The 10,771-nt window shown below is 47.7% G+C and overlaps 1 protein-coding gene across 2 annotated transcripts in view; it reads right to left on the reverse strand.

Annotated features, from left to right (window-relative positions):
• Positions 1 to 10,771, reverse strand: part of SLC43A3 (solute carrier family 43 member 3) — a 27,047-nt gene that overhangs the window by 5,088 nt on the left and 11,188 nt on the right. The window contains exons 5-10 of one of the 2 annotated variants that reach the window (XM_006772052.2): positions 6,636 to 6,712; positions 6,319 to 6,411; positions 3,822 to 3,961; positions 2,692 to 2,786; positions 1,460 to 1,633; positions 1,113 to 1,232 (exon numbers count right to left, since the gene is read on the reverse strand). In XM_006772052.2, the coding sequence (XP_006772115.1) occupies positions 1,113 to 1,232; positions 1,460 to 1,633; positions 2,692 to 2,786; positions 3,822 to 3,961; positions 6,319 to 6,411; positions 6,636 to 6,712 (699 nt within the window). The remainder of the gene's footprint in view (positions 1 to 1,112; positions 1,233 to 1,459; positions 1,634 to 2,691; positions 2,787 to 3,821; positions 3,962 to 6,318; positions 6,412 to 6,635; positions 6,713 to 10,771) is intronic. The other variant, XM_015569342.1, reaches the window with a different exon arrangement.

Below are 10,771 nucleotides of genomic sequence, written 5' to 3' on the forward strand. Positions count from 1 at the left end.
GGGTGGGGAGTGAGGGCTGGGTGGGGCAGGAACTGGGAGGAGGGGAGTTATGGGGGAAAAAAGAGGAACAAATGTAATAATCTGAACAATAAAGAATTTAATAAATAAATAAATAAAATAAAAAAGATTATTTTTCTTGGAATAAAAAAAATACACTCTGGACCCTAATTTGAACAAACCAACTGTAAAAAGACCTATTTGAAACAACTGGGGAAATCTGAACAGAACTGCTTATTAGATGATAGTAAGAAACTACTGGGTGTTTGGGGGGTGATAATGATATTATGGGGATGTGTGAGTAAGAGAGGCCTCATTTGTTAGCGATATGAACTGAAGTGTTTACAGATAAAATGATTTGATGTCTGAAACTTGCTTTCACAGACTCCACCCAGCTGGGGTAGGAGAGGGGCAGTGACAGGAAGTGGGGGAGGGGTGTAGAACAGTTACTCTACTTTAATCTCTCCCACCCCCGACCTCCACGGGTTAATATACCTCAGTGCTCCTCTCTTCCTCCAACACATCCAAGGATCCTGTGCCAGCTCCTTGGCCTGGTGTTCTGCCTGCCCTTTCTTACTTCTCTCCCTCCAACCCTTTCCCATCACTCTCCAGCACTCTGTGCCCTGGCACGTCTGAATCACTTTCTGGAATTCCCCAGATTCTTCAATGTTTTGCTCTCTCCTTCACCATCTTAACCCCACTACATTCTTGGGCCACTTCCAGGACCCTCCTCTTCACTCCTCACTTCTTACTCATCCTTCAGGTCCCGGCTCAGATGCCACTTCCTCCAGGAAGCCTTCCCTGACACCAACTCCATCCTCTCCTGGACCAGGTCATGTGCCCTTCTTTGTGTCCCAATAACACAAAGGCACTGACACTTGCCTTTCTCCAATCTCTAGAGTGAGTACAGCTTAACAACAAGGTCGTATCTGCCTCGTCCATTGTTGTATCTGGAACTGTGGCTGGCTCATCATTGGCACTCAATGACTAGTGGGTGAGTAGATGGATGGATGGATTCAAGTACAAAAAGATTAAGAACAAAGAGAAGATGGGCATGGAGGTCAATGAAGACCTCTCCCCTCCTGCTCCTTGATCCTCGGGAGCCCAGTTCTCACCCGTCTTTCTCGCTTCCTTTTGGTACTTCTGCTTAAGCCGGTCCATGAGCAGGCCGTTCCAGGGGGCACAGAGCATTCCAAAGAACTGAGTGATGGCAAAGGCATTTGTGTAGCTGCTGACTGCAGAGGACAGAGGGGGGTTGGATGGTAAGAAATTTCCAGAACTTTCTTACAGGGAGGACTCTTCTCCCCCTGCCCTTCCCCAGCCTGATCCTCCTCCCCATACCCCTACTCAGATCTCCCTCTGGAGCACACAGCCCCGCTGAGCTTAGCACCCCACACCCTCGAGGTTCCAAGTCCCCAGCGGGATATGCAGTGTGGGCTGCCTCCCCAGCCCTGCCACATACCCAGAGCCCTGTCCCCACTGGCCAAGTTGGTCAGCAGAGAGTTGAGGGTGCCGATGAAGAGGTAATGCCACAACTGTATCACAGACAGCCACACCAGGTGCCAGGCAAAGCGCCGGGAGAAAACAGAGCTCTTGAAAGAACGGGGTTCATCCAGCTGCCCTGGTCCTGGGATCTCTGTCGGGAAAGGAGGGTCTGGCATGAATTACAAGGCAAGTGGAAGGCTGGGGTGGCCAAGAATGGAGAGGCCCTATTGGGACCGCCTGAGGTTCAAGTTTGCCTTCTCTTCTGGCCTTCTAGAACTCATCCGGCGAGCAGTCCAAGCTGCCTGCAACTCACACAACCCCACCTCTAAGCCTTTGTCATCAGCTCTACCACCTTGAATGACCCTCTCTTGTTCTCTGTCTGTTGAAATCTCATCTGTCTTTCATAGCTTGGATTCAACACCACTTTTTGCACTGACACTTTATATCACTCTTTTTCAGCCAGGGTGGTGAACAGAAAGACAAGGAGAGGAGAACGGTAGAGATGAGCAGAAGGTTAGTGGTTGACAGCTGCTATTTTGCCTGTTCCCCATCCCCCGCCCCCCTTTTGTTTGGTCCCAGGATCCAGGTTTCTTCTGGAAAACTCTCCTGCCCTGTTCTTCGTGATCTGATGGGACCATGAGTCCTGTGTTCTGTGCCTCACCCAAGGTGAACCAATCAATCATTCTTCCTGAAGAAGCAGACTGTGAGGTTAGACTAGGACCCCTGGTTCTGCTCTTCCTGGAGCCTGGCAAGTTCATTTTCCCTTGATTTTGTGAGCTTCCCAGAATCTTATTCTTGTTTCTACCTTAGCCAGCAGTGGTTGGTGATGATTATACCAAAGACCCAAAACAGACAGAGGAGGGAAAGGAGGTGGCAATGGAGATGGGACAGTGAGAGAGGGCAGACCCAGGGGATCTGCAGAAATAGGGACAAATAAGCCAACTTGGGACTAAGAAGTTAGGGGGAAGGACGGCAATGATCGAAGACTGACTTTAGGGGAGAAAGGGAGATGAGGAGATGAGAAAAGAGGAACAGAAAAACGGAGAAGAAAAAAGTCTTGCATCTCTCTGGACTCTCTGGATCCTAAGGTCCTTCTCCACCTGCCTTTCCTGACTCTGAGACCTGGGGAAGCTCTGGAGGTGAGAGGCCAGGTCAACTGCAGGGAAAGGCAGGCGCTGAAGGGGAAATGGCTTACCCAGCAGGGCTCACCTTCCTTTGGTGGCAGGAACTCCTTAGCCTGTAGGTCCAGCTCTTTGGACGTGGCTGTCTTCTTCTTCTCTCTGGTGCCAGTCCCAGAGCACAGGCTGTTGAAATAGAAGCCCCACCAGCCCAACAATTGTGAGCAGAGCCTGGGGTTCAGGCTGGAGGACACAGTGAAGTGGATTTCCAATGTCACTGCACATTGGAATCACCTTTCACCAACCCCAATGCCCAGGTCGCAGCCCAGGCCAGTGAAATCAGAATGCCTGGGCATGAAAGCCAAGTTTCCATGTTTTTCAAAGATTCCCAAGTGATTGCAGTGATTCTCATGTGCAGCAAAGTTTGGGAAGTGTGGGAAGAGTAAAACAGGCCTGGGTTCAAATCCTAGCTCTGCCTCTTCCTAGCTGGCAACATGGCTCCTACTTAACCCTTCTGAGCTTCCATTTTCCCATTTGGAAAATGGAGAAGAGGATATATAACTGATAGGATGTTCGAGAGACCAAGTCAGAGAGCACAAGCGTCTGCAATTAGTAAGTGAGCGGCAAACGCGTGCCCTCCCTCTGCTGTTGGTGGTGATGGACTACAAACAGTCGCATTTTCCTTCACCTCCTCTGTTCCCCACCCTGTGCAATGGGACTGCAGCTCCAACTGTTCCCTACCCCTTGAGCCAGCCTGGGGCCAGCCTTGTCAGCAGCGTCAGCCAAGAAGACGAAGCAGACACAATGTAGTACCAATTCCAACTCTCAACTTTAGGAAACCTCTCTCGAACCCTGGAACCACCATGTGAGCAAGCCCAAGCTAGCCTGCTGGAGGATGAGAGCCAGGTGACCCAAACCTCCCTGTCACCATAAATGACCGCCATCCAGACCAGCCAGCCCCCGGCTAGTCTACTGATCAGATAAACTAGCCAACTACCCACAGACTTATGAAAAAGAATAAATGCTTAATATTTTAAACCACTGAGTTTTGGGGTTGTTTGTTATGCAGCAATAGCTAACCAATACACCCCTGTTCTAGTCTTCCTCTTCTGTGACAGGTTTCCTCTGCTCTACTATCACCATGTCTGTCCCACCCCCAGCTTCCTACCTCAGGTCACCTGAGGGGCTCCAGCCAGCAATCACCAGATCAACAGTCCTTACCCATAGCTGTAGTTGGGGGGCAGTGGGTAGGGGATGTGCCCCCGGGGCATCAGGAGGAAAGTACGCCCAACATGCCACACACTGCAGACAGAGAGGAAGATGAAGGAGGCCCTGAGGCTGATGCCTTTTGCATAAAGGAGCTGCAGAAAAAAGGAGGAAAAACTTAGTGTAACACCCATGTTCACAGCAACAGTTTTCACAACATCCGAAAGATGGAAGCACCCAAGTGTCCATCCACAAATGAATGGATAAATAAACTGTGGTTATACATACAATGGAATATTATTCAGCCTTAAAAAGAAAGAAAATTCCGCCACATGCTAAAACATGGATGAACCCTAAGGACACTATGCTAAGTGAAATAAGCTAGTCACAAAAGGACAAATACTATGTGATTCCACTTATATAAGGTACTTGGAGTAGCCAAATTCACAGGAACATAAAACAGAATGGTGGTTGCCAGGTGGAGGGGGAGCAGGGAGTTATTGTTTAATGGGTACAGAGTTTCAGTTTTACAAGGTTGAAAAGAGTTCTGGGGATAGATAGTGGTGATGGTTGTACAACAATATGAGATAACTTAATGCCACTGAACAGAACCCTTAAAAATGGCTAAGATGGTAAATTTTATGTTATACATATTTTGTCATACAAAAAAAAAATGTCATTGTAAGAAGCAAGGGCAGCCCTGCTGGTGTGGCTTGATGGTTGAACATTGACCTATGAACCAGGAGGTCACAGTTTGATTCCCGGTCAGGGCACATGCCCGGATTGCAGGCTGGATCCCCTGTAGGAGGCGTGCAGGAGGCAGTCAATCGATGTGCTCTCATCATTGATGTTTCTATCTCTTTCTCCCTCTTCCTTCCTCTTGGAAATCAATAAAAATATATTTTAAAAAGAGAAGAAGAAGAAAGGGCAGAGATCCCTATTTCCAAGAATAAGTCTTCTTGCCCTCCATCCTGGAAGTTGACCAAGGGGACCTGGTACACACATAGCCTCACCCTCACCCTGAGGCTCAACCAGCAGCAGAGGAAGCAACATGCCACCATTCCCACAGCCTTTTAGAGCCTCCAAGTGTGGCTTCTTGGGGGCCTTCTAACCCAGAGCTTTTTTTTTTTTTCAATAGCAACAAAGTCTTTTTTGTCCAAACGAAATTATACATAAAAATTCAACTCATGAAACACATCCGTAGAGAGCGTCCCAATCATTCTTCCCTCATTCTCCTTGGTGAACGGCATAACATCAAAGGGAGCCCTTCAATATTCCTCAACACTTAGTTTAAAGACCATTAATCTAGCCCAACTCCCTCATTTTACAGAGGGTAAAAGTGACATCCAGAGAGGAGCAATGAGTTGCTCAAGGTCAGAGTAAGTAGCAGCAAGGTCAGAGTGCACTAAGAACTCCAGCTCTTGCTCTGGCCCTTTCTCTTCTTCCAACACTAAGGAGGGAGGAGAGGAAGGGAGGCACATCCAGGGGAAGGAGGGTCAACTCAGAAAGTGGCTCTTAAACCAGACGTAGGAAGGCTTGAGTAAGTACCCCAGAGACTCAGTCTTTAGGTGACCCTTCAAGCCAAGGTGCTCATGGGACTAAGCTAGTCTCATGTCTGGGCGGTGACTCCCAGAGATCCTCCTAATTTTCCCCCATGGCCCACAGGCTTTGCCTCTAGCCTAACCCAAAGCCCAAAGGGAAGTGCCAGGTTTGGCAGGTTGGGGTGTCAAAGACTCACACTCTCATTCTTTCCACTCACTCTTAGTGTACTAACTTTTGTCCTGCAGCTAGTTGCCTCATAATCACAGCATGGCTGCCACAATTCCAGCTATCACATCCGCATACAAAGAGGAAGGGTGGGAAGGGAACCAAGGAGAAAGGCTTTCTTTTTGCTCTGCTCTCACCTTCCATCAGAGAGAGAAGTATCCCCTTCATCTCATTAACTAAGACCATCTCTTCCCCCACTAATGGGGGAAAGGGATTGTCAGTGATTTAGATCAATCAAGATTCATCCCCTGGGCTTGGCACTTCACTGCCCAGATGAAATCATTAGCGCAGTGAAGAAGGTGGAATGGCTATTGGATGGGCCACAAATAGCCTGGCAACAACCCATCCTCCTGAACCCCCAGCATTAGCCTCTAGGAGAGCTGGAGAGGCCTCTGTGCCTGCTCCTGCAGTCTCTTCTAGCCACCTCCCACCTCCTTGTCCAACCAAGAGGCTCACCGGTGCAAATACCCCATTGCAAAGGGATCCCACCCTATGCCCAACACTGACCCAAGCACATCATAGCCATGCCTTCCCTTCGCTTCTGCCCAAAATCCTATGTTAAGTTTAAAAAGGGGGCTGAAGGGTTATAAGCTCAGGCTCTACAACCAGACAGGCCTGTTTTCAAGCTCAAATGTCACATCTCAAGCTGCAGAAGGGATGATGGAGAGGAATCATGCAAAGTGTACTAGATAGATGTCCGGCATATGTAAGTGTTCAATAAAGCTTGGCTGGTGCTCATTTTTACCTTAATGATGAGAAAGACGGCCGAAGAAGAGTCAAATGCTCCATTGTAGAGGGTGATGATGGTCGAGCGGTGTTTGCCAAATAAGTTCCCAACCTGGAGAACATATGACCAGCCTGAGTCACCTATGTATTCATGGAAGCAATGTGCGCCCAGCCTGTGCCAGGCCATCGTTATACCCCAGACCACCTTCCACCCAGCAGCCACCACCCTGGCATGGGCCAGCCCACTGTTGAGGCAGCTGATGTGGAAAAGTGTTTCGATGCCCTCATCCCTCTCCAGCCTCCCGCCAGGTGCCCGGGATGTGGGCAGGATTCCACCTGCAGGTTGGTCATCAGAAACAGGATTCCCCCGACGGAAAGCATGGGCATGGCCAGGAAGAGCAGCATCGCTGAGCCTGAAACAATCGAAGACAGAGATGGGTGGGTTCACAGTGTGGCTCAAACACAGAGCCTCAAACTGGCTCCCATTTGCTTCAAATTCCCGACAGCCCTGGAGGCAAGGCCCCAATTCGACCCAGCCTTCGAGAAATTAGGGTCTTAGGATACTGGTCTGGTGGGGACAGAGGGACCCTGCAGAGGTCTCCTGAATCACCTTAGTCCCCACCAAAGAGGGTCATTGGTCTGTGGCAGGATCCCTAAAAACATAGGATGACTCAAAGTGAAGCCACTGCTCCCTGCCCCCACTGATCCAGAGCGACCCTCCACTCATCCCTGATACTGTGGGGTGAAGCCTGGACTCCCCAAGCCCAGCCCCTCATTCACGGCATGACTTCGAGCGGGATTCTAAATCTATGGCTCAGTCACCTGCTCCTCCTGCCTCATGGGGCGCTGTAAGATCTCAGTGAGAAAATGGCTAAGAACTGTCCTTCCTTCATTCATTCAACTTTGAGCACTTCCTTCAAGCCAGGCATTGTGCTCGGCATTGGAAATGCAAGCTAAGTAAAGAATACTTCTTGCCCTTGAAAAGACTGACATGCAAAAAAAGAAACAGTCATGACAGTAGGTCTGGAAAGTGTTGGACAACAGCAAAACAACTAAAATGCCGAGGGGGAAGGGTGGCTTAATAATTTAGTCTTTCCCAAACCACGAACTTCTGCCCACCCTCATGATTTTTGGCCATAACCCATGCCTGTCCTAGTGTGGCAGGATAGTAAGAAGCTAGGAACATTCCTGGGCAAGTGGAATGGGGAAACTGAGAAAAGAAAATTAAACAAGGCCAACCAGTTTGGGCAGCTTACAGCCAGCTAGTGAACTGCAAGACTTGATCTTCCCTAATCAAGGACACTTGAAAACAAATAGTTTCTACCTCTCCTCCCTGACAGAGAATAAATAGCTTAAATCACCCTGGTCAGGGAGATAGAGAACAGAGTCCCAATTAATGCCCGCCAAACCCAAGGACAGATGAAGTCAGGGGAACAAATAACAAAAACTTGACTAGAGCCAGACAGGCTCAAGATAAAAGCAAAACAGTCAAGCTGACCAAAGAATAATCCCACACTCCCCTACATGCTCATTTTGATGCATCAGCATATTTAAAATGCACATGGAAAGCTGATGAATATTCTGCTGAAACCCTCCCCTAAGATTCTTGCCTGCAGGAGATAAAAACCCTCAAGACCAAGGATGCCAGTGCGGGATCTCCCAGCAGCACGCCCTTGCCTTATCCCAGGCATGAGCTTTTGTAGTTTCTTTCTCCTAAACTCTAAGGGTCCCCACAAGACTGCAACTAGGGGAGCAGTGGGCAACAGCAGCTCATCCCAGGCTCACCCCCTGAACCCATCTCCAAGGCCCTCTTTCTCTGACTTTTCAGTGAGCTGACAGCAGCAGGCCTGGATTCACTTCTTTCCTAAAACGCTTCTAGTGAGCCAAGCAGAGTCCCACCTAGGCTCCCTCCTGTGGCTTCTTCTACCTTAACCCCTTCCTTGGTTCACTGTCCCCAGCTTGAATAAGAGTGCTCTCAAAGTCACCTGGACTCAAGTTGTGAAAGCTTCCCTGCATGAAGTCAAGAACCCACACACGACCAGCTGGCCTGAGGCAGACCCACTCTGGGCCAGGTCCCTGTCCAGTAACACTAGTATTTGCTAACGTGTTTTCTTTAAGTTGACTCACTTTTTTAAAAAAAAATATGTTTTTTATTGATTTCAGAGAGAGGAAGGAAGAGGGAGAGAGGAAGAGAAACATTGATCAGCTGCCTCCTGCACCCCCCTACTGGGGATCGAGCCAGCAACCAGGGCATGTGCCCTGGCCTCTCGGTACATGGGGCCACATTCAGCCAACTGAGCCACACCAGTCAGGCTTGATTCACTTTTATCCAGAAGAAATCCATTATTTTTAAGGGAAAGTTCATATCACTGCTGTAAATGAAAAGCAACCTGTATTGCTTGTCATGAATAGCAAGTAACTTCGAAAACAAATACAATGAAAGGAAAACAATATTATTAAATTGTAACAGGATGCATTTGCCCACGGAATGCTCACAGCCTGGAACCTGCTCCTGCCAGCCCCACCTCAACACCTCCAGGCATGAACTCAGAGGACTGAGAGGGAAAGAAAAGGGAACAACTTTTCCACCAGGTGGGTGACTCACTCAGTGTTTAATGTAGCATGTGTGTGTTTCCTAACATCCGCTGAAGTAATTAACGATTGTTCTACTACACCTTAGGGAGCAGGTAAAGTGCCCATGGCTGTGTTCACCCTGTCTACCTTTCCATTTCTGTCTTTATAAAAGGTATGGATCTCCTAAGGCATGAAAGGTTGGTTGCAATTAGTCTCACAAAAGGGTGGGTGTGGTCCCAACATTTCCCCAAAAACAAAAAGCTCTATTGAAGCATAGTAAGCTCCATCTTGTATAAAAACTGCTGTTTGAAATTCTCTGCTATTGTTAGATAGTCCCTTGTTCTGTAAACTCTGTCATTTTTAGGCAGTCTCTTATTCTGTAGAATAACTGTTTTAGTTTGAATAATAGAAAAAGATAAAAACTTAACTGTCTGACCTTGCAAGCTAACCATCTAACGTAATGGACTAATACTGATAATAATTCCCATATTCTTGTGTCAGATGTTTGTTCTGTATGTATCCAAGATCACAAACTGTCTGCAGCAATAACCCACACAAAGCCCTTTGTAAAATCTGCAAAGAGCCCGAAAGGTATAAATACAGGAAACTTCCCTGTGTCTTCGCTCAGAGATTTGGAAGAAACACCTCCCTCTAGGCCAGGCGTAATAAACAACTCCTAATTAATTGGCTCATTAAGGCATCTTGTATCTCACTGGCTGATTTACGATACAACACTATGTTATGGAGAAAGGAGGAATTGTTCCTCCAGTGATCACAAATGAGTCACACATCCCAGCCACTTGAAAATCCTTTCCGAGCTTTTAGGAAAGAAGAAGCTGGTGTGATGAGGAGAGTGGTTTTAAATAGCAGGTGCCAGGCTATGAGATCTGTTTGGACAAAGATAACCAGCCTGTGAGAACTGGGCACAGATGGAGATGATCCCGCGTCACCCTCTGGCTTCAGCACAGGTGCTACATACACACCAGTTATGTGCTGTTACTAACCCCAAAACTGAGCCACGTGATCTGACAATGGGGAGTAATGTCGGAAGGCATCTCCTAGCCCAGCGGTTCTCAACCTGTGGGTCGCGACCCCTTTGGCGGTCGAACGACCCTTTCCCAGGGGGCGCCTCAGACCATCCTGCATATCAGATATTTACATTACGATTCATAACAGTAGCAACATTACAGTTATGAAGAAGCAATGAAAATAATTTTATGGTTGGGTCACAACATGAGGAACTGTATTTAAAGGACCAAAAGGTTGAGAACCACTGTCCTAGCCAGTCAGAGAGAGGTCTCTCTCTGGCTTCAGTTTTCTCTGCTACATAATAGGGAAGGGGTTAATGAACCAGCGTGGAATTCCAGACTTGGGACATTTTCTATGTTTGTAAACCAGTAAAATTTGAGAAGACAACTTTTGACTACCAAAGGGTGGTCCACTTTTACCCTGCTAAGTAAGGCTATTTTCTTTTTTCTCTTTTTTTAACATATATTTTATTGATTTTTTTTTTTTTTTACAGAGAGAAAGGGAGAGGGCTAGAGAGTTAGAAACATCAATGAGAGAGAAACATCAATCAGCTGCCTCCTGCACACCCCCCACTGGGGATGTGCCCACAACCAAGGTACATGCCCTTGACCGGAATTGAACCTGGGACCCTTCAGTTCGCAGGCCGACGCTCTATCCACTGAGCCAAACCGGTTAGGGCAGTAAGGCTGTTTTCAAAAGCAACTGCCATTCATGTTATTATTTCATTTTTAAAGGAGACAGAGTATTTTAACACATACCAGAGGAAGGATGTAATCTCTTGAATAAATGCTACTGTCTGAAGCAATGCCTCTATTGTCCTTACTTTTCAAATTTCTCAGTAGACTAACCTGTTGCCATAAACCAGCAGG

The sequence above is a fragment of the Myotis davidii genome, unplaced genomic scaffold, assembly GCF_000327345.1.
Source record: "Myotis davidii unplaced genomic scaffold, ASM32734v1 scaffold1286, whole genome shotgun sequence".
In the NCBI taxonomy this organism is placed as follows: domain Eukaryota; kingdom Metazoa; phylum Chordata; class Mammalia; order Chiroptera; family Vespertilionidae; genus Myotis; species Myotis davidii.